This window comes from Electrophorus electricus, chromosome 24 (assembly GCF_041902795.1).
Source record: "Electrophorus electricus isolate QZ-2024a chromosome 24, ASM4190279v1, whole genome shotgun sequence".
NCBI lineage: Eukaryota > Metazoa > Chordata > Actinopteri > Gymnotiformes > Gymnotidae > Electrophorus > Electrophorus electricus.
In genome coordinates, this window is record NC_137520.1 from 11,612,212 (window position 1) to 11,635,362 (window position 23,151).

Below are 23,151 nucleotides of genomic sequence, written 5' to 3' on the forward strand. Positions count from 1 at the left end.
ACGGCATTTAGCTGACGCTTTTATCCAAAGTGACTTACAATTACGACTGAGTACAACGGGAGCAGTTGAGGGTTGAGGGCCTTGCTCAGGGGCCAACAGTGGCAACTTGGCAGTGGTGGGGCTTGAACCAGCAACCTTCTGATTACAAGTCAAGTACCTTAATCACTGAGACACCACTACCCACTATCCTGAATATCATTTTAGGCTTCTTCAACAGCAGTGCCATCCCATTACTTGAACAATCTTTATCTGCTACAATAATTTAATTTAACTTCACAGAGTAACTTCGCAGAGTAAATGGGGGGAAAAAATGAAAGGCACTGTTAAAGTAATTAGTTACTAGAGTAATTAGTTAATAAGTCCTGGTCCTTGCTGAAGTCTAAAATCCCAGCAATGACAAAATAAGACAACATAAGAAAAAATAAGATTTTAATATCCCAAAAGTAAGCCAATTTCACAGCTACTTCTAGTTACTTCCAGGGTGTAAAGCTGTAGTATGTTTTGTCTGGGATGGTAATGAGGCGAGGGCAGCAAAGAAGCGGCATTTCACTTGCACTCAAAATCTTTTTTTAAAGGAGATCAATGCAGTTACCATGTTTTAATAAGGCTGATGCATTGCCAGACCTTCCTCTTTAAGACCTCCTGCACAGTTACCATGTAGCTTTGAAATGTACAGTTAGGCTGTCACAGCTCTGACATGTTCGGATGATTCTCTGTCTTCTGCTGTGCATTTCCCAATGAACCAATCAGACACATTAAAATAAGATGTTTTGGGGAGTAAAATTTTATATTGGAGTCACAGATTTGTTGGGGTCCTTCTAAGTAGGCTTTATAACCAATTGTTGATTGCAATCACAAACATAATTTGTAATATATATCTTGGTCAAAGCACTAAATGTGTGAGAACATTCTTTTCACGGTTTGTTTTCAAAATATGAAATATGATTCCGTTTTATACATACATACCTACATACATACCTACACACACACACACACACACACACACACACACACACACACACACACACACACACACACACACACACACACACACACACACACACACACACACACACACACACACATTTGTGCTTTAACGACCATGGCACCCCAGATATTTGCGAGGACTGACAAACTTGGTTAAAAATAGGGAAGCTTTGTTCCAAAACATAAACCCATTGTAGTTCAACTTCTCTGTCATCAATCGTCGCCTATGCTCAGTCATCCTTAAAGCAAGTTCAGTTTACCACATTATTAAGAGTAAAACCATATCTGGGCTGCTTGACTGCTAGGTTCATTCTTATTCACTTGTCAATTAAAACTAATTAAAGTCAAATTGAATTTTGTCTGGTCAGTGCTAAAAGAAAAAAAAAAATCATCAAAACCTGTTAAAAAAGAAATGTTTTTCATTAGGTGGTCAAATCAAATCTTTCTAGGAACCAGCCAAACAAATCCCTCATGATAAATTTGTGCTTAAGATATTCCTTAAGGTGGTCAGAGCTTGCTAATGCAGTTTTAGAAAAATCATTATGATTAAAATGTTTTCTGTTTATTGCTTCTAGTCTTTTTCCATAATTACTAAATTAAATGATTTACGTTAACATGTCCATTGTTCCAGTGAGTAGATTACTATTATTGTTTGTGTGAAATAGATGCATGTATACTCCTCTTCAAAGGCTAAAAACAGTCTTGCATCTCCAGGAAAAATATCAGCATGTGTTTCTATTGATTTTGTTGTCCTGTATGTGTGTAGTCTGAATAATGCATATAAAAATATGTAGAAGAAGCATGCAAAATAAGTATGTAATAAATGGTTTTTTAAAGTAAGTAAACAAACAAACAAACAAGAAGAAACCTTTGTTGTCTGGTACTTTTATAAAAAAGGTTTACACAATAACTCTGTTAATTATTTAGAAAATAACTGTGATGGCTTAATATGTTTAACATTTTTCTTTGGATTTTAGGAATCCATCATAAGCAAAGAAGAAAACAATAGCTTCTGTCCTCGAAGACATCGATGTTTCCCTAAAGATTCTATACCATGATACATTGTGCCTGAATTATTAACAGTGAACAGCCTTTCCTGTATTCAGTTATCCACTTGGCTTTCTTTTGTCACGTTACACGTCCACACGGCCCCTTTCCCTCACTCTCTCCCCCAGAAATGCTAGTGGCAGAGGCTGGGCTGTGGGAGTGGGCAGAGAGCCAGCAGTGGCTAGAAATTTCCAGTTCCAACTGGATCCCACGGGGGTGGGGGGGGACTTCACACCCACACTGCAGAAGTGGGCAGGAACAGAATAAAATACACTAGTCCATCATACCTCAGTTTCCTGAAACCTGAGAGCAATTTCTTAAGTAGCTACAGTGAGGTCCATATTTAACAAATTAACTTTGCCAAAGTATTTATCAATGTCCATGAATTCAATAGGTGGAAGTTAATGGAAAACGGGTTTTTTGGTGGGGTTATTTTGCATTTGCATTTTCGCATTTGCATTATATTCATGTTATCCACATTCTTATTGATTCACAAACATGATGCATCTGAAATGTGTAATTATAAAAAAATCTAGTAGATTGTTGTGAATCAATGCAACAAATTTAAATAACAATGTTGACAACAGCTTAGAGACCTCCACTGCAGTTTTGTTGCTTCACTGATTCTGTGTGCATAAGTGCACGCTGCTTCTTTTCCTTAAATATTTTTGGAAATAAATGGCTTTAAACACAAACAGGCACAATAACGCATTAAACAGGCTTATGAATTTGTGCTCTACAAGCATTTGGAGCAAGCACAATGTTCAAATGCTTAAATGTTCACTTAGTCATATAGTAATACTGAACAGCCACAGCCTTACAACATAATCATATACCAGTAAGGATGTTACCGCTACTTGAATTCCATTTATGTAATGGTTTCAGGAGAAATCATAAAACATGCATTAACTGTGTACAGTACATCAAAATCTAACCCAAGAAGCCGCTTTCTGTTGAACTTTGTTGTTCATGCATTTCAGAATACAGGATTCATAACATAATGAATATATTTAGGACTGCCTTGGAATCATAATCAGAGATGATCTGCCAGAGAACATCTTTTTATCTAAACAAGGAAACTTATAGTCTCACTGATGCAACGCACCATCTTTCAGTGCCAACAGTGGCTCCTTGTGGAGATTTTATTTTTACTCTAAACGGTAGTGAGTTACAAGCTAGGCCCATGATGTGCTTATACACTATAAACTAATGCAAGTCAGTTCAAGCTTCACTGGTGTACAGTAAAATGGTTAGAAAAAGTTCATGATCAGAGTCATGAAAAGTTTATATTTGTATTAATCCCTATAGTAGATAGCTGTCAAACCATATGGTTTGTCCTTTTAAAAGACATTTTATCCACCGTTTTGAAGGTATTCAACCATATTAAAATGAGATATGGGAAATCCAGCATAATATGGTTTTACTATATCATAAACAATGCTGTCACGCTCAGATCCTGCCCACCCGTTATGTATTATTGTACAAACTAAGTGATGTCCTCAAACTACAGGGCCTGAGTGTAGACATACTAATTCTGTCACTGCACACACTGTACACAGATGAAATTACTATAGCCACTCTTGGGAAACTAGCCTGTGAATAAGAGAGATGGTTAGTCAGTCTCTTATGTTCCTTTTTAGCACTAGAAAGGAAATCTTAATGCGTCCATTCAGAAATGCACGTAAAGGTGGAGCCTACAGTGCGAGAAGCAAAGCACTATGGTTGGATCATATGGGAAAACAGAACATTATATTTAAAGGGATTTTCTAATATATATTATTAGTACTGATAAGGTGCTTATTATTGGTAATTGCAGTGCTGCCCAAAGTTGGGGTTGCGGAGCTCTTATCTATAAAACGGGTGTACTAGAGAACAAAGGTTTGGGAACTACTACTGAGTTATCATATGGGCCCAAGAAATTCAAATAGGTGCAGCCACAGTTTAAGAACATTTACCAGAAAAGCAAATAACAAATAATATGATGTGTTAAAATATGTAATTTGTCCCTGTCAAATATTTTAAATCACAGGACAAAAGATTCAATAGTGATTATTACCAAAATGATCTCCAACTTTTTAAAAATCTTGTAAATTGAGCTAGGGTTAGAGAACAGTGTCTATGAGAGGGCACCTCTCAGGTCTTGCATCAAGAAAATGTTTTAAATTTCTCAAACCATCTTCATTAGGGATGACTGTACAGACTTTTAATGTCCATAGACTAAAGCATAGAGTTGGCAGGTAGTGTTTGTTTTTTCAGGTGTTCAAGGATTTGTAAAAAGTGTGAAGAATCGATAACATATGTAGGTAAGGACTGAACAATTGCTTGAGAAACTGGAATATTATTTCTGTTGGGCAAGAACAAGCAGATAAATAGGACATCCAGGATTATTTTCCTGATGCATTTTAGGAAGAAGACAGAAAAGGCAACAGCAAGGATTATCTACAATATGATTCTGTGCAGAATCAGAGAGGTGTCCTTCTGCAATAGTGTGACATAGCAAACTGAATGGAAAACTGTAACTGTGGTGTCAGAACAGAGGTCTGTAACTGTGGCGTGATAGTAGTTTTTATAGGCAGAACAGCTCTATCAGAAAGCTGCATGACTGCTTTCTTCTTGTAAAGGTCTTTACTCCAAACGACAACAGCTCCACCCTTATCAGATGGCTTAATAACAATGTCATTCCTTTTGCTTACATTTTTAAGTGCAGTGTATTCTTTCTTTGGTAGATAAGTGTTTTAATCAGGTTTGTTGTAATGTATGTTATTAATTTCTCTTTCACAGGTACTAATATAAAAATGTAGTGCTTCAAATTCACCTAGAGGAAGTCTTTGTTGAGTTATATTTATATAAGTGAAGATTTCTACTATCATCATGATGTGGTTAGAGTATCCTAGCCATTTTTTATTAAAATAACCATGTAATCTTAAATGCTGGAAAAAATCTTGTGTCAGTAATGGACTTAGTGGTACAAAATACTTTAAGACAATTCTTTAGACCTGCAGATCAATAGCCAGAGATGATATGGAAGACATCATTATGCATATGTTAAAGCTCTAAGGAGAATCTGAACATATGAATCCACAGCACTTGTAGAACAGTCTAGGTGTGGTCACTGTGGTTTATGTGTGTCTTGCTCAGGCCTCAAAATGTTGACACTGTCTAAATGCATGCCTAAGACATGCTTTTTTTTATTTTTGAACTTGTACATGAAAAGCAAAAAGGACATAGTTTCCTACCTTCAAGCTCCACAACACGGATACCAGTTGTAAACACAGTTATAAACATTTCCTGAAATCTTTCATAATTTATCACATATTATACCACAGGCATCTAGACACCACTGTACATTATCTGTTTGTTAATGCAGTTTTCATATGGGTCTTGTATTGACAAACTTTGGCAGCAATTTTGTACACATATCCTATTATTTAAGTTCAATGGCTAAAAAAATGACATATGCTATAGTCATATCCTATGAATATAAGAACGTGGCCAGGGTCTAAAGGTGAGGACCTGAGCAGGGGTAGAACAACCAGTTACAAGTAACCATAATGATTCATAAAGGTTATCTGAAGCCAAACAGCATGTAACAATTGATTTTATTTTGTTTTTGCCATTGCTATCTTAACGTGTTGATCAATCAGTTTCAAAATACCTTTAAAAAGAACTGATGTAAAACCAAACTCTAAAAAGTATTTTAAACTTCAGTTAACTTTCTCCAAGTGCACTTATGGGCATACTAATGCACATTCAGCCAAAGATCCTAGATAAAAATGCAATGAATATGCTATTCTGTTTTCTCACAACCAACATCCGTAAATACACTCATCTAGCAGGAAAGTCTTATCGTGAAGGTTCAAAGTTCAAGATGCTTGACTTAGTATTCTTAACTTAGACAGATGATGCAAATCCTGGAAAAATCCTAATTAATCTACCTTTGAGGGACATCATACACGAGGAGAAAGAAGAAAATTGTTAATCATTTAACTTGTATGCCGGAAACATGCATGGAAACACTAGACATAAAAAGAAACAAGACACAAGGCATATTCACCCATCAACAAGTAAATCAGCAGTTCAAACACTTGATTCAAGGCTACATCACTATTAAGAATGATAGCAAGACAAATATATTTATATATAAAATATGTCAATATATTTAGGAGCAAACTTTGTTAAAACATCACCTATAATGCATATCCACAAAAACATACATGAGAGTTAAATCAGATGCCATTATTATGCATTTCGAATGACCTGTCACTGACCTGCCGCTGCTGCTGCTAGTGCTGCTGCTCACTGAATCCGAGCTGGAGGAGCGGCTTCGGGAACCAGAGCCGCTCGGGGAATGTGTGGGCCCCGCTGCCTGGCCTGCCAGCCTCTGCGGGGAAACGGCGTGGGGCTGTGAAGTGTGCGGAGACCGGCTGCGGCTGTGACGGTAAGTCCTTTCTCCCCGTCGGCCTCTTTCATCCCGGTACAGATCCCGGTGCACCACACTTGCCAAACTGAAAGCATCACGTGCGCGGGCTTCATATCGAGTCTCTGTCGTATCAAAGCGACCAGGGCTCCGACTGCGGGATCCGTAAAAGCCAACTCCACCGGACACTGGGCCTCCGCTGCCTGCTCCGGTGGCTGCGCCCACACTTCCTCCAGCAGTGACACTGCTGCCGCCTGTCCCTCCGACCCCTCCAGGGACCCCTAAGGAGGCTCCCACAGCACTCGCACTGGAAGAGCCGGCGCTCACGACCCCAGCGCCGAGGGCTCGGTCGCGCAGGTCACGGTAATAGTCTGTTTCATAATGACGCTGCCGTTCAAAACTACTGCCGCTGCCACGGTCGTGGTGTCCATAGGCACTGTGATCGTAAGCACGCTCCCGGCTTTCTGAAGCCCTGGGGTACATGGAGAATGAAGGATGGTGGAAGGGGAAGATGGAGAGAATGAAAGGAGTGTTATTTTGCTAGGTGTGTCACTGATTTGTCTACGAATGTCATATGACATGCATGAATAAAACAAAAGGTAGGCTGCAAGTTGAAAAGCGCTCTTTACAGGAGCTATAATGCTGCGTGCTTGCAAAGATGTTTCCGCTGACTAAAAATTATCTGTGACATAACTTCAGATTTTTTACAGCCAAATTTCAGGGTCATGCATCCTATGGTGGATCACATTCCAAGTTACACCAAACTTTTTCACTGTAATATTTTATGATGTAATATTCCCTAATTTACTCTATACTGTATTGAAACCAAAACAATGTGCTTTCTCTATCTGTGAAAAGATAAAGTAATACTTTGTAATACTTTTGTGATCTGCTAAAAACATGAGGCTTTTCTAAAATATTTCTTAACAAGAAATTGGTACGAGATCAGTATAAAAATTGGATAGTTTGAAATAAGTAGTATATATTTCAGTGCTTTTCAAAACCTGTTAAAACTATTTTTGTTATCTTAGAACTATCATACTAGCTCACCTAGGCACTATATATAAGAAATGGGCAATTCTGGCCATGTGCCGTTCAGTCATAAAAGGTGTGGGGACAGTTTATACAAAAATAACTATTTAAAAAGCTTGTTATAAGTATTGATGTTTTGGAGGATTTGGGAATTGCAGAACAAAAGGAAAAGATAGAAAATGGTGGGGATACTTTTATTTAACACTTTCCTTTAAAGGAATACTTTCCTTTAAACAAGTGCTATCCTTGTTTTTAAAAAAAAGTACACAATGGTGTAACTTGCCTGGTTGAGAGATGTCTTAATCTTAACACTGTCTCGTAACAATGTTTTGGGATTAAACCAGTTAAGGTAAGGTTTAAAAGATCTGTATCACTAAAACTGTGTGTAAATATAGCTGTATTCGTTTAAATGTTACAGTCCACAACTGTAGCTATTGAGTTTGACAGTATTAAGTTAACTGAAGCTTTAGGATTATATATGACTCTTACATTTAACTTTTTTTGTACATTTGGAGATAATTAAGAGTGGCAAAAGTTTACAGAATTGCATATTTCTTATATGTAAGTGATAATGTTTAATATCACAACCATGCATATCTTTTTTTCCTCTAAAAATGTAATTATTGGCTATATTTCCAGATCTAATCCTATGCTGTACTAAATCAAATTAAGCCTTAAACTGTATTTACATTTTAAAATGTTTCCTTTTTGAGACATTAGTTTCTATAGATTCATTTGTCCTCTGTCCAGTCTCATGGCCCATTTTAACAATGAACTGAATTAAATTTTTTCAAACAGCCTCACAATCTCAAAGGAATTACCCTCTGTCATCTAGGTCTCTGGAAGAAGCAAGTCTCTGATAAAGAAGTGCCTTTCATTAAGTGTCTGCATGCAGTGCTAAGTAAAAAAAGCTTATGTTTGTAAATATTTAAAAGTTGACGGTTTGTATGATGAACAGCCTCAGGTTGTTGCTTTGAAGCTGAATTATTGCTCTGTTAAGAAGCTGAATTATAGAATGTGCTTTACTGTAAACTTAATGGGCTTTGTTTGAAAATACATGCAAACAGCATTTTTTCAACAAGGTTGCAATATGAAGACCAGGCCTCCTGTGTAGGTGAAGAGACACAATCCTAACCTACATCCTTCATATCGTTTCAGAACACATTTCTGTTCTGTTTTGTTTTTGCATTTGATTCAGTGAGAACTCGCTGTGTAACTTGACTGTGAGCAGCCTTGGAGCACAAAGTCCACTTCTGTAATTTATAAAAAAAAACAAAAAACAACAAAAAAAAAACAAAACACACAAACATAGGTGACACTTTGCACCCAACACTCCACAGCTCATTTGCCCTTTTCTCCATTCATATACACATACCTAATTCTTAAGAAACGTTTCTCAGGCTAACCATTTAACAGGTTTAGAATATTTTTTTAACTTCCTTTCCTAAGATTGCCTCAGTCTCAGGTTTTACAGAGGGGAGAGCAGAAAGGCAAAGAGCCAGGGAGTGTGAGAGGGAAGGAGACAGCAAAGTGAAATGCCAATAGCTATGAAAATTGCCTGTTTTAACAGCTACAGTAGTTAGTGGGAGATGGAAAAAAAGACAGGGATTCAAACTAGGGGTTAGAGAACAGCTAATGTGCACAGGGCAGAACATACCAACCTTTTCAGACAGCGGTAACCCGACCTACAATTCCAAATACAATTTTGGGAGACAGAACTTTGTGAGCAAAAAAAAAAAAAAAAGAAAAAAAAAAAAAAGAAAAAGAAAAATGTAGAATGTTTTGTTTTTTTTGTTTTTTTTTTAAATGGTAGCAAAAAAACTGAAGTGGTAATCCTTATCTTGGGGCTGGCTTTACAGGTGGTCCAGAAATGCTCCAAGTCAGGAATAGGAAAAGTTTATGGAGGTAAAAAGTATGAGGTAGTTAATGTCCAAGTCCAGCAGAAGACCCAAAAAAATAATAAATCCACTGTGAGGTTCAGAAAAAGAACACCGATTAAAAAAAGAACAAAAACAATAATCATGTTGACTCTTCACCTTTTAAACTTTAAGTCTGTGTGTTCTTTTCACACTCCATAACAGCACCCCTTACATTTATTCTTCATATGCTCAAAGTCCAAAAAAAGTAAAAATGCAGACGTTATCTGATTCTTTGATTTTGACTCCAGTACTTACTTCCGAAATTTAGAAAACAACTGTCCACATTTTAGAAATCCTATGAGAGATGTTATACAAAAAGACCTAATCAATGTTACAAAAATTTTAATAATCCAAGTCAATTTCTCCAAAGATTATTTAAATTTACTAATCCCAAGGTAACATTTCCCACTATCTTGTAAATATATAACAATAATCCACTGCCAGAAGACCAGTCCTTTAATTGACACAGTAAAGCATCCTTTATGTTTTGCTTCTGCTCCCGTATTGTTGTATCCAGTCATTTGTAGCTCTAGATCCAGTGTGGGATTAGTAATCCAGAGGATGTTCACTATCCAAGGTCAAAACTGTTATCTTCAGCCCCAATGCAAAACCATACCTCCACCTCCAATTTGATTTGTTGATCCAAAAATATATTATTTTCCATCTTCTGCTCGTGATACCACACTCTCTTTTAAATCCAGTGGAGTTGTTCATTGTTTGGAGATCACCAGCAAAAATAACAAAGCAGAAATAAAATGAAAATGGTCTAAAAAGAAATAATGAATAAATAAAGAGGATTGCTCACTGTTTCTGTCAGTTTCTGCCATGGTGACCTATGGCAGAAGTCTCCCAAGTAATTAATGGCAGGGCCCTAATACCGAACATGATTCCAACGGGAAAAGACAAAAACAATACCTCTGTAGCGACAATTATCCTTGTGTTTGCCAGCATTAATCCAACGTGAATAACCATCCAGTGAATACCATCCATGGAGTCCAGAGAAAAAGAAACTCTTATGAACCACCCATTTTCTTTCTTTCTTTCTTTCTTTCTTTTTCTTTCTTTCATCCAATTACCAATAAATACGTCATAACTAAATACCACAATAATCTTGTTACGATAAAAGACAAAAATAATAAGACATTAATCCACAATGGGCAGTACTGTACTCCAGATCAGGACAATCCCAGGTAAGGGCAACAGGGTTGACTCTGCCCTCGCTTCCAGAAATCCCAGATATCCAAACCATGCCCTTGATTCTCTTCACTGTGATATCCAATTCAGACCCTTATGATTCAGAAAGAATCCTTTTTGAGAGGTACACTTAATGCTACCTACATACTTTATAATAAATTAGTTAGCATGTTTAACATGCTTACCTCTAAAAGCTGCCCACATGAACCTATGAGCAGTAGATGTCTATGTTCAGTAGAGATGCCAAAATATATTCTCTCCAGAATGTTAATTATATTTTCTGACCCTGCCCTCTAATTAATGAGAACAATGATTAGAAGGGAGAGATGAGTTACAAGAAACAAATAGTCCACCTAGCCTTCAGAGAAACTATGTCCACTTACCCGTCTAGTCTGCGTTCATAGCGTCCCTCTCTGCTGTGGAGTGATGCAGGAGGCCCATACACTGAGGCCCCTGCCCCCCTTGTGAACCCCGAAACATCCCGCCCACGAGTGGCTATGGACAGACTATCGTCCAGGCCTCGAGCAGCCGTTGGGATAGTCCCTGGCTCATTGTAATCGGTACGCAGGTCCCTGTCCCCCATCTTGTTGACTGAATTGTGAGCCTTCTGAGCACTCTTAATGTCCACAAAGTCCACAAAGGCTGCCACTCCGCCCTCCGATCCACGTTTTGGGAGGACCTTGACACTCTCCACACGTCCATATCTATTAAAGTAAACACAAAAAGACATCAGCCCATGCACAGGCTATATAATACATTAAACCTGCAGCATATTGCAGTTCTATTGCTGTTCTCCTGCACTATTCGGTAGTTTTACTGCAATCATACCTTTTAAAAAGCAAACAATATTTTTTAAATCAAAATTCACCATTTTCTCCATCAGTTCATCAAAGCAAAGTTTACAGCTGATTCCAGAAGGTTAAACAATGGTCAGTAAAGCAGGGCAAAATAAAGACTAAGGATGAAGAACACTGGTTAGGTGCTACATGTCAGTAACACTTCTCCAGATTTTATGGCTTTGATTACTTGAAGAAAATACATACAAATTATATTAAATATTAATGTCTGGTCAAAATACTAGCTATTTGTTTCTTTCATCATGACATGATGAAAAAAACATATTTTGAGATATTTACATAACAGATAAACATTAAACTGAATGTAACAAAACAATGAAAGCAACAAAGAAATAGTCCAATGAACAGATGTACCTAGGAGCATGTGGCATCATAAACAATTGGTAACACTTCATAAGAAGGGTGTCCATGTAAAACATTCACAACATGTTACATAAATACTTCATCATGTATTTATTAATGTTTAGATAAAAAGTAGTCATGAACTATTTCTGTTTCTCTTGTAAAATTTAAGAGATGCCGAGTGAATAAAACCAGTATGTAAATGTACTTATTACAAAACTACCACTGTTATCTTTAAAATATTGGGTTTTGGAATAAACCTAATGGACTAATGTCATTAACAGCCTGTCTCTGACATGCTAAATTTATATATGGTGGACTGATTAGAGACTGCAACTAAAATTAAAAACCTACAAATATATTTTGCATGACTTATTTTCAGATGATCTTTCTGGACTACCTCCAGTTTCACAGACGCATGTGAATCAACTGATATGGGCTACATGTAAAGATAAGCTCATGTAGGGATTTTACAGGCAGATCTGGCTACTTCACTGCCTGCTCACTAATTTTGCTGCACTTACACCACTCACATAAAAAAAAACACTCTCTCAAATGCCATGTGAACTAGCTGTAACATAAGGCATCGATTGTGTCTTTTGCAACTAAATTCACAAAAAGTGAACACGAGTCATCCAAAAAAAAAGAGAGAGAAAAACAAACCTAAAGCTTAAGCCACCCATGCTGCTTTTAACCAGCCTACATAGCAACACAACACTTCACAACACTTTGTACAGCCTATCCTTTGTTCACTGTTTTTGTAATGTTGGCCTCTAGATTGCTGACATCACAGAATAATGCAAAAGGCAAATGAATACTGATAAATCACACATACACACAAGCACACACAAAAATGTGATCTCACATAAGTGTGGTGTTATCTCATATTTCCAAAGAAGCATATAATGAGTGATTTGATGTATAATGTCAGCCCATCATTAACCATCTGATATGAAGGAATCAATGTAAAAATATAACACAAGTAAAAAATAATGACAATGCCACAGTGGAATTGTAATACTAAATTTTGAAAGCTCACATGGAACTCTTAACGAACCATCAAAAAAAAATCACCACACTTAACTACACACTTTGTATCACATCAGGTGAGTCATATTAAAGGTCTCATTAAAAAAACTAAGTGCATAAACATGAATTTTGCCCAAAAGTCAATATACATTGATGCTTGCTGTAGCAATCATGTGATTCACTTATATAGCCTTTTGTGCATTTAATATACAACAGGTGATGGTTATTCCCTTTAGCACTTTAAGACTCAGTGTTATGTTATCAAGCTAATTCATATTCATTCAATGTTGTGTTGTACGTGTTTTTCTCCTTGCATAATTCCACTTAGCTGTAGGATAGAGTTACCTGCAAACAGGCAAAATTAGTTGCAGCTAAAACACTGAAAAACTACCCAAGCAAGAAAGGACATTGCATGAATGTTGGAGCTAACTGAGAATGACATGCAGATACTTAAGATAGTCATTAAAGCATACAGAACAATTTAACCTCACTGACAAAAAAACTGTGATATGCAGCAAGCATACAGTGTAAGTATCTAACCTACTGTACCACAATACTTACTTATCATGATGCATGAAGTGATGAAAACAGTAAGCTCTTCCTTAGCCTTTCACCTAAGGTGTGTTGATGCATTGCAAATCTTTTAATTAAGCACCTTGCCATCACATCACTTTTGAAATATATGTGTAACTAGAACCTCAAAAATCAAAATGACACCTACTAACAGAACACACCCTACCCTGTAAGCCTTAAAACTATAAATGTTATTAGTAATTCTCTTATGACTGTACTGGAGCACAACTTGTACGTAAATTCAGGTGCTTACACTGGACTGTACCCACCTTCTATGGTAAGAGAATTTCCCTTTTCATTTTAAGGGAAGGTTTACACTAAAGCATGATGAAAAACTGTCCAATGCCCAAGCATGTTAAGTGCATGTCATATTCAATTTGTACAGCTGTCTGACTAAGCAAACACTGTGGACGAAAATGAACGCTTATGTTCATCTTACCTTCAAAGTTCCCACATCAACCTATATGAAAACTACTACTGATCCAAGTGTTTGCATGTTCGCAGTCTCCATACTTGGAGAGTATTAAACCCCGTCGGCCAATCTAAGCATACAACATTGGAAGGAATATGTCATACATTTCTGTGAATCCAACTACCTGTCAAGATATGGAACTTTGGCACTTAAACAGAAACCTGTTAAAGTCACATGTCTACGCTTGCTAAGACACAATCCATTTGGCTGAATCTTCGAGTGGTGTGTGCTTGACTGGACACTCTATTAAGTTTAGCGCATGATAAGTCCGAGTTGACATGTGAGGCAGGAAGCAAACGACCGACGTGAAAGCTAGCTTGGCTGCTAACGAGCAGTGCGTCCTTAACGAGCGGTAGCGTTACTGGTTTCTACACTAACTAGCTCGTCATTTAGACGTGGCCATTTGGTACTGCTGACATTTTTTGTGTTTGCTGGAAACGTGTTTGTTTCAGTCATGGACCAAACGTTGGATAGCCAGTTACTTAAAGACCGACCACCCAGCAAGAAGTTCATATTCTGAGCTTCCTAGCTGGCTAGCTTAGCTTGCTTAACGTAGCAGGTAGCTAACTAGCTTAGCTAGCTGGAGTTGCATAACAAATTTGAGCCATATAAGCATAAGCGAGTCTACGATTGTTTTTCCATTACCGCCCCACGTTTCGTTAAAACAGTACATGTTCTCAGACTTGTAGAAAAGCTTAACTCACCGTTTGAAGTGCTCGATGATTTTCTCCTCTCGTACATTTTCAGGTAAATTCCCCACCCATAAGTGTCTGGTTTCCCGGACCATACTGCGGGTTTGTGTCCCCCGATCATACAGATAATCTTATTAGGGTAAATCCGATCAGACAGTGGGTAAGGGTGGTTTAAAAAAAGATGTTCAGCGCCGACTACCAAACGTTGCTCTCCCTCGACGCCACTATTGGACCAGCTTGCTCTTGGAAACGGGGAGATCCTGTGCGCTGCTGTCGAGGAGCGCGGTCTGGTTTCTTGTACGAGGACGCGCACCGTTTGCAGCCACAGGAGAATTAGGTTGCAGGCGCTGTCCATGCAGCCTAATATTTTTTCTGATGTGTAGGCATGCATCCAAACCGAGGTATTTATGTTTATGACAGAGTCAAATCTTAACGCTATTATGTTTTCATTCTTAAAATTTCAAGCTATTACTGAGCCGACAGCTTATTTTCTAAATGATGGTAGAAACAAAGAGCTATTTGTTGCAACCTGTACTGCATCGGATATTTGCCTTTATAGCCTATTTACTGCGGTGTTTTAAAGGAAGTCTGTTCTGAAGAACAACAGAAAAATGTAAATGTAAATTAGCTAGCATTTGAATTATTTACTTCCGTTCGCCATAAATTTGTAGAGCCCTGGCATGAATTAGGCTAACAGAAGTGCCAAATAACTTATTTATATTGTCATTATAGGTTCTAATAAAACTCTACATAGGCTACTGGTGATGCAAGGTAGAGTTGCTCTGAGCTTGTGACACCTCAACGACATTGTCACAAATATGTAGGTCAGCTCGTGGAAAAAACGGCTTTTAAAACAGAGAATTGAACGTGAAATGTCAGCATATCTGTGTTTTCTTGTCCCAGTTTGGAGGATGGGTTTATATGGAAGCAGGCTTAATGCAAATTAAGCATTGGCCTTTGATTGATGGAAAGCTTGATGGGTAGTCGCTGACTCCCGGCTGACCTGTAGTATGTGGCTGAAGGCATTTATAAAGAACACAAATATTACAGATATAACGACTCAAAATGCAGTCACCCTGAATAAGCTACAAGTTAAGACTGCACAGGCTAAGTCACAAACACCGGACCAACAAACAGCATGTTACAGGCAGGGTTTTGTGCTAGTGCTCAAAATATTTATATAGGTTGCAGAAAAAAAAGTGCAATAGAAGTAAAGACTGAGCTAACAGTCGTGTATGAATTGTAAATGTATTTCTAAGGAAACGCAGCATCTGAGGAAACGAAACACTTCCCATTTCTTTGCTGTTCTTGTGTTGATGACAGCCTGTCACAAATTTAGAATTCTGAATACCTGACAATACGTAAGTGTTTAATGAAAAATAGGTAACGCTTATAGTAACCAAATAAAGTAAAAGCAGATATATTCAGTGGCTATAGCTTGTGGGACTGTTCTTGGGCTGTATACTTTCACCGACCAATGTTAGCCAACAAAACGCAGTGATCCGAATCACGCATGCGTCAAAATGCGGCAAACCCAGCGCCGCAGTGGATGTATTGCGCATGCACACATCACGCCCACCGTGGGACTTGACAAAGAGCAATTACCATTCTGCAGAGTAGCGGAAAATTCTGGAGAAAAAATGTTCTGGAAGTTCTGCATCTTTCATTAGATCAGGACTTAAACAAAAATATATAGCTGCTCAGTCTGCCAATAAAACTATTAGTGGACTATATTGGAAGATTATTTGGACCTACAAAAAGCTCTTGACGGAAGAGAACATATAAAGCGATTATTTCTTGAGCACAGTGCTTTCTGGGACTGGAAAACATCCATATCCTTTGTTCTCCCTTGGAAATACAAGCGTAGTGTACTGCCGTTTTAAAAAATGCTTTTTGGAAAGGTAGACGACAGTTAACAGTATAATTGTTTTGTTTTGTTTTTACCGGGACTGGAAAACATTGTTCTACCCCAAATGTATCAACAAACGGAACTACACGGATATGACTGAAAATATTGAAGATAATTTCTATCACATGGGTTATATTTAGGCTATGAAAGGCCGATTAGAAGACGTCGTAAAATTGACCGACATCAAGTGATAAAGAATAGCCTGCGTGAACTCTAAGCTATAATGTTATTATAACGTGGGCTTGTAACAATGCCATCTATTTCCACGAGTCACGGATTTTTCATTGGCAAAAAATCTTGATCAGTGCGTCGAGTAGCACAAAATTGCAGTTTGTTTCGGGTAGTAGGCCTACTGTTTAAAGCAACGTGGTGGCCCTTAATCTATTCAAATTAATTATTGTTCAATTTGAACAATACAGGCAAACCAGTTCTTTGAAATATGACGCCATTTTGAGCAAAGCCTCGTGTCTACTATGTCCGATAACAAAAATTGGATGCAAACAGCAGCGGCCATTTTGTTTACAATAAAAGATTACGTGTTCTGCTTCATGTGCTGAGTTTGCTGCATTAAAATGAGTTTGGAAATGAAAGGTTTTGCAGTACCCTCTTGTGAAAAGCCGTGTGCATTTGTTACGTGTTGATTAATAGCCTAGGCTATACATGACTGCCCCTTATGGGCTGACCACATAAGCAGTTCAAGTCGGATAAATACTTTGTTATGTTGAATGTATTGGTAACTACGTTTTTTACACAGTTCAGTGTTTTTTGCAAGATTTTCCAATTATGTAGTGCAAGGATCAGATTTCAGACCTTAAGTAATCATTTTATGTGACATGACTATAGATGTCCCAACTCACTGTTTCAAGTTCCTTAAAACTGCATTTAGAGTGAACGTCTTCAGAGGATTTTCAAGGAGTGGGATTAAAATATAAATACACTGAAAACAAATGTGTGGTTCCTAGAACAATTTTTGTTTTTTTGTTTTGTTTGGTTTTTTTATAAATCTCAATCTTACTTGGGTTAAGAAAGCAGCCCTACACACACATACATATAGTTTATACATAAAATAAAACCTAGTTAAGTACACAAGGTTTCCAGAGCAACAGGACCTTTCTGACAGAGGTCCTTCATCAGCTGTGCAAGCAAAGTGCTTCTGAATTAGTAGGAGGAGGAGCCAGTTTATATATGGAAAAGTAGATCTTTAAATCATAACATTAATTCCATGGCGTTCTAAAGTTCAGAGAGTGTAGGTCAGTTCTTTTTCTTTAAGGTTCCTAATTTCATTGCTGCCATTGGAACAACTAGCAATGCAATTGTTGATTAACAGTCATTAATGCGATCTCTGCATATATTCAATGACTCCGGGATTTCATTTCATTTCATTTCAGTCTTCTCTTGTCATTTTTGTGAACATCTGCAACACTCTGTAAGAATACATATATTTAGAAGCATGCACAAAATAGTTATTGTACTGTATATAAGAATGAAAAAAAGTATAATGAGAATGAGTAAAATTCTATTCACCTTAAATGTGCCATTCAATAGGTCTTGAGCTGGTAAAAGACACGCTGCCTCTCCGATGAAGCACACTAAAGTGTGGAGAACATCTACCCAGCTTCCCAACGTCAGCATTAAAACTAGTAGGCCACCCAGCCGCACCATCACTGTGTTGAATAAAGCCTGTCCACCAGACTGTTGATCCTGATCTTCTGAAATAAATTTGAAATTGTAGCTTTATTGAATGTTTCTGTTTCATATTCCTAGTTAGCCAAGAGATTTTTTTCTACCAATTGACATGGGAATTTGTAACACTTGTGTAATAAGACAGAAGCCCTAATCAAGCAAATATTGCTTTGTCTCACCATGCATATAGACAGTCAAAAGAGTGTAACAGATTGTAAGTGGTGTCCAGAATCGTAAGGCCTCAGCAGTTGACAGAAAATACTGGTTGATGCTTGATATGGCAGCAAAACCCGCAACACTAAAGGTTAAAATTAAGACACTGCAAACAAAAGGTAATATGGAGGATCCAGTAGTCAGGAGCCCAATACAGACACCACAGTAGCGTTGGGTGCTGTGTATTGGGTACATTGCCATTACATGGTGGCATAATTTGGAACACTGGCTAGCCAAAAACCAACTCAGTCCTGCAGCAATGAGGATGCTAAGCCAGCCATGTGGTGCCCCCTGATGGAGAAAATTAAGACTACAGTTGAATGCACAACCTAAGGAGAACTGGCACTGGACCAGCATCTGCAGTAAAGAATCACTCAGTGGGTCCTAAAAGAAACATAAAAAGAACAGTAAGGCACTGGCACTCATTTTCAGATGGTCAATAGATCATCAGTTTGTCAAATATTCATCTTACCGGTACAGCTGTGAGACGTGATGAGACCGCTCGAAGGGCAAATTCAAGAACTACTAGTGCTGCAACTCGAGAACCCACAAAGGCGAGAATCACGGTTAAGATCCAGAACTGGATTCTCCCCGTTAGACCACCATTAGGGCTACTCTTATCTTTAAAGGCATCTTTGCTGTCTGCAATACTTTGAATACAGGAGAAAGATAACGGAGAATTACAGAGGCAAAACGACATGTATAAAATCACAAATCACTTTATATATAATAAAAATCTTCAGACAATCAGAATTAAGGATTTATCATTTGCAATGGCAAAGCATTTCAATACTAATGGACACTGCATTAATGACAAATCTGTTTGCCCTGCCAGTTATTGCTATGGCAGCAATGAAATTAGGAAAAAAAAAGAAAAAAAAGAACTGATCTACACTTTCTGAACTTTAGGACCCCATGGAATTAAATTTTATTATTTAATGATCTACTTTTTCATATACAAACTGGCACCTCTTACTACTAATTCAGAAACACTTTGCTTGCACAGCTGATGAAGGGCCTTGGTCCAAACATTCTGTTTCTCTGGAATCTGTGTACATTACTGCAATTTTGAATCTCTCTCTCTTCATCAGCTGTGCAAGCAATGTGCTATTATATGAAATAGGTTTATATTCAAAGTAGAATATGTTTAAATCATTCAATCATAGGTTCTTCATCAGCTGTCTATGTCTGATTCTCTGGAAACCTTGTATATTTCATTGCAATTTTTACTACCTATTCATCTATTACAATACACTATTATATGAAGTGAAATTTTTTTTAGAGAGGTAAGAAATTTACTTAAAGATCAAAAATGAAATCTCATTTATGAACATATTCAGACTCTCTGCTGTGGTATTCTCGATTGTCAAGAGGTGCATCTTGTTTTCTTTAATTATCCATGGGATGTGTTGAGAATCTATTAAGTCCACTTGTTGAAATTTGAATTGACTGGACATAGTTTGGAAAAGCACACATCTTGGTCAGTAAGTGCCCACAATTTAGATTGCATTGTTAGTACAAAAACTAAGCCATGATGTCCAAGGAATTGGCTTTGCATCGCCATGATCAAATTGTGGCAAGGCATAGATCAGGGCAAGGATATAAAACAATATTTAAGGGTTTGTGTGTTCCCAGGACTGCATTGGTCTCAATCATTTTGAAATGGTAGATGCTTGGCACAACCTTGAATCTTCCTAGATTTAACCATGCAACCAAACTGCACTGAGGCAAGAAGGCCCTTGGTCGGGGAAGTAAGATAGAACTCAGTGGTCACTCTAAAAGAGCTCAGAATGTCCTGTGCATAGATGGGAGATCCTATTGGACAAACAGCTATCTCTTCAGCACGCCATGAATCAGGCCTACATGGTAGAGTGGCAAGACACTGTAGAGTAAAAAGCATATGAGACAGCCCACTTGGAGTTTGCTAAACCACATGTAAAAGACTTTGCAAAAGATTCTGTAGTCCAGTGAAACTCAAATTAAACACGTTGGGCAGAACAGCCAGCACTATGTCACCTGGCTAATATCATCCTATAGTGAACTATGGTAAGGGAAACATCAGCTTTGGGGGTGCTTTTCAGTGGCAGGAACAGGGAGACTGGTAACAATTGAAGAATGGATGAATGCAGCCAAATATAGGAAGAGCTTTGATAAAAACCTGCTCTAGAGCACTCACCAACACATCTTTGAAGACTGCACACCTTTGATCATGACAATGATGTGAAGCATACTGCCAAAACAGTGGAGAGGCTTCAGGGAAAGTCTCTGAATGTCTTTGAGTGGCATAGCCAAAGCCCAGACTTAAACACAATCAAACATCTGAAAATAACTTTCACCATGCAGTCTAATTGAGCTTGAGAGGATCTGCCATGAAGAATGGGATAAACTGCCCAAATCCAGGTTGAATACATTTTGTTTATGAGAGATTTCATTTTTTTTTCCTTTTTAAGTAACTTTTTGAAACTCTCTAAAAATGTTTTACTTTGTCATTATGGGTGATTAACTGTAGCTTGATGAATATGTTCTGTATTCATTGTGTGTGTGTAAGAGTATGTGTGAAGGACTTTCTTGCTGATGAAAGACCTCTTTCTGAAACATCCTGTTTTCTGGAAACCTTATTAACTACAGTGAATGTTTTACTACCTCTTTTATTGTCTCCACATCTTTCAAGTACACTGCATTACCCCAGAAATTTCTACACCTTAATTTTTGATAAGGGCAGTAAGTGCATTGATTTTAGAAGCTAAGATTCTTACCTCTGTGCTTCAATGATCAAGTGAACCCTTAAGAGATTGCAAAGAATTGAGATCCCACATGCACCTACAAGTCCTGTCATTAATCCCATCAAACATAAAGTCAGTATGTTTACTTAGGACTTCCAGATAGGTATTTTAAAGTGTTTCCTAAGAATGTTTGGGGGAAAAAAAAATAGCCTGATGTAATTTTATACTGTCATTCAGAATCATTGACATCCTAGGTAAAACTAAACCAAAAATTCTCTGAAAAAAAACTTGTTGATCTTGTTCATTGTAAACATGGGTGGAATGCAACGTTTCTCTTAAAGTTTAAGCAACCTCTTAATGGGTACCCCATTTTTACTGAGATATACACATATATCAGTCATTAAGATCTCCTCCGCTCATCTTTGATCGTGAGCAAGGTCAGGGAAAATGCAAATGAAAAAAAAATAAAGTGGTATTATGCAACAAAAATAAAGAAATGGTCACAACTGAAAATATCCATATTTAAATATTAAGACAAGTTAAAAAGTAAAAAAGACTGTTCAGCTAAAAATGCATTAGTCATGCAGAGAAGAACTCTATATTGTGATTGTTTGGGTGCGGAAAGATGATGGTGCCAGGATGTTTTCCTTCCAAAGAGCCTGAGAAGTTTACTAGGGCTCATGGCAAACCTACTGCAAATGTTTCAAAATTTTGAAAATCTTTTAAAATAGTCTTAGTAATGTGCATATCAAAATATGGTTTAAAGCATTAATGTAAATAAACTCACCGGTATATTCAAGCTACTAACCTTGCATGCAAGAAATAATAGGACTACATATATTAACATCTATTGAACAGATTAAACAGATATTTAATTCAAAACTCCTCACCTTGTAAAATACATTCCAGAAGATTTGTATCGGGTGTTAGCCAAGTAGGTAAACTTGGTACAAACCAGGAAATGAAGGACAACATCTCACTTGGACTGTACAAAAATTATTTTATGTGTATTAAACAAATATGCTTGTTTCAACAGAATTGTGTGTATTTCAAGTCCTGGTTTAAAAATAAAAATATCAAGGAAAATAAAAATAACGATGTTTTCACTGACCTTAGAATTTTTGCAGCGTAGTTAGTGAACTCCCGTTCATAACCATTATCAGTAGTTGGTATGCAAGTGAGAGGTTAGATCTCAAAGGTCGTTTGCAGTAGCTTACGAAATTGTCAAGCCTTTCAACTAAGATGTGTTTTAACAGGTTCAAGTAATTTATCTACCCTAGTAGTTAGTCAGTACTAATAGCAGTTCAATCACACAGCCTGATTTCTGAATATCTGTGAGTATTTGTGTGAAATAAAGTAAAACTATCCCTACTGATTTTCTCTGCATGTGTGGTAAGTGCAGTCTTGAATGTAAATAAGAGTGCGACAACTACAGTGGTCATTTCAACTTTCACAGCGGATTCCAAATAAATAAATAAATGAATAAACATAAATAAATGAATGAATGAATGAATGAATGAATTAATTAATGCTTTCACCTCAACCGAAGGAAAAACTGGCAAAGCTGTGCCGAAAGAGCCGCTGGAGAAACCATTTATTCCCAGTTACAATAAATTAACTCCGTAATATTTTTCGCCTAAACGTCATTTCTTAAACTGCGTGAAGAAGTCGCGCCTTTACGCAAACTTATAGCAGCGCTGTCTATTAATCCTTAAATAAAACACCCGCAATTCTAAGTGAAAGCTTACAAATATATGAATACGAAAGCCGGTCCATTTACTTGTTGTCGTGTTTTGAAAGCATTTACCAACTCCCATGAATTGCTGTAGCCGTAACAGAGCTTTGCAAATGTGAGCATCTTTGGCACCAGGACCCAACGCACGGCTTCGTGTCTCGCACTGTAAACCATTGCTGCAACCGTTTCGTGGGGTAAATAAGCACTGCGAGCAAACGACACCACTGCAAACTTGTCAGTATTGTCATAAACATTCTTATTTAATACCAGTATGACTTTACTGGAGTGATTGATTAGGTCTATTCAGGCGCTCCTGGACAGTAGGTG

General features: G+C 37.5%; 2 protein-coding genes and 1 long non-coding RNA gene across 6 annotated transcripts in view; 1 reads left to right on the top strand and 2 right to left on the bottom strand.

The window, feature by feature from the left end:
* spen (spen family transcriptional repressor) overlaps positions 1 to 14,827 on the bottom strand; it is a 29,486-nt gene extending 14,659 nt beyond the window's left edge. The window contains exons 1-3 of the mRNA XM_027014513.3: positions 14,574 to 14,827; positions 10,980 to 11,300; positions 6,303 to 6,923 (exon numbers count right to left, since the gene is read on the bottom strand). Of these exons, the coding sequence (XP_026870314.3) occupies positions 6,303 to 6,923; positions 10,980 to 11,300; positions 14,574 to 14,656 (1,025 nt within the window). The 5' untranslated portion in view covers positions 14,657 to 14,827. The remainder of the gene's footprint in view (positions 1 to 6,302; positions 6,924 to 10,979; positions 11,301 to 14,573) is intronic.
* A 1-nt stretch (position 14,828) lies between these two features.
* On the top strand, positions 14,829 to 18,207 carry LOC145653523 (uncharacterized). Its single transcript, XR_014119762.1, has 2 exons — positions 14,829 to 14,962; positions 18,016 to 18,207. It is a non-coding gene; the product is annotated as an uncharacterized LOC145653523 (long non-coding RNA).
* tmem82 (transmembrane protein 82) lies at positions 17,577 to 23,088 on the bottom strand. 4 transcript variants are annotated; one of them, XM_027014515.3, is made up of 7 exons: positions 22,201 to 23,088; positions 21,980 to 22,074; positions 21,123 to 21,195; positions 18,839 to 19,016; positions 18,333 to 18,750; positions 17,995 to 18,176; positions 17,577 to 17,894 (listed from the first exon to the last, which is right to left on the bottom strand). In XM_027014515.3, the coding sequence occupies exons 2-7, from the start codon at positions 22,062 to 22,064 to the stop codon at positions 17,850 to 17,852; spliced, it is 981 nt and encodes a 326-aa protein (XP_026870316.2). In that variant the 5' UTR covers positions 22,065 to 22,074; positions 22,201 to 23,088; the 3' UTR covers positions 17,577 to 17,849. The 4 variants fall into 4 exon arrangements, with proteins under 4 accessions (XP_026870316.2, XP_026870315.2, XP_081563210.1 ...); XM_027014514.3 differs by having other exon boundaries at positions 17,995 to 18,179; XM_081707084.1 differs by having other exon boundaries at positions 17,995 to 18,179; positions 21,123 to 21,269.
* Between the last annotated feature and the right edge of the window lie 63 nt (positions 23,089 to 23,151).

What these genes read in the sequence shown, in the direction of transcription:
- tmem82 (XM_027014514.3), bottom strand. Translation starts at nt 22,064, where the DNA reads ATGTTGTCCTTCATTTCCTGGTTTGTACCAAGTTTACCTACTTGGCTA. An exon ending in TTGATCATTGAAGCACAGAG is followed by an intron (nt 19,017 to 21,122) that starts GTAAGAATCTTA and finishes CTGTATTCAAAG; the next exon opens with TATTGCAGACAGCAAAGATG. An exon ending in TTTGACTGTCTATATGCATG is followed by an intron (nt 18,180 to 18,332) that starts GTGAGACAAAGC and finishes AATTTATTTCAG; the next exon opens with AAGATCAGGATCAACAGTCT.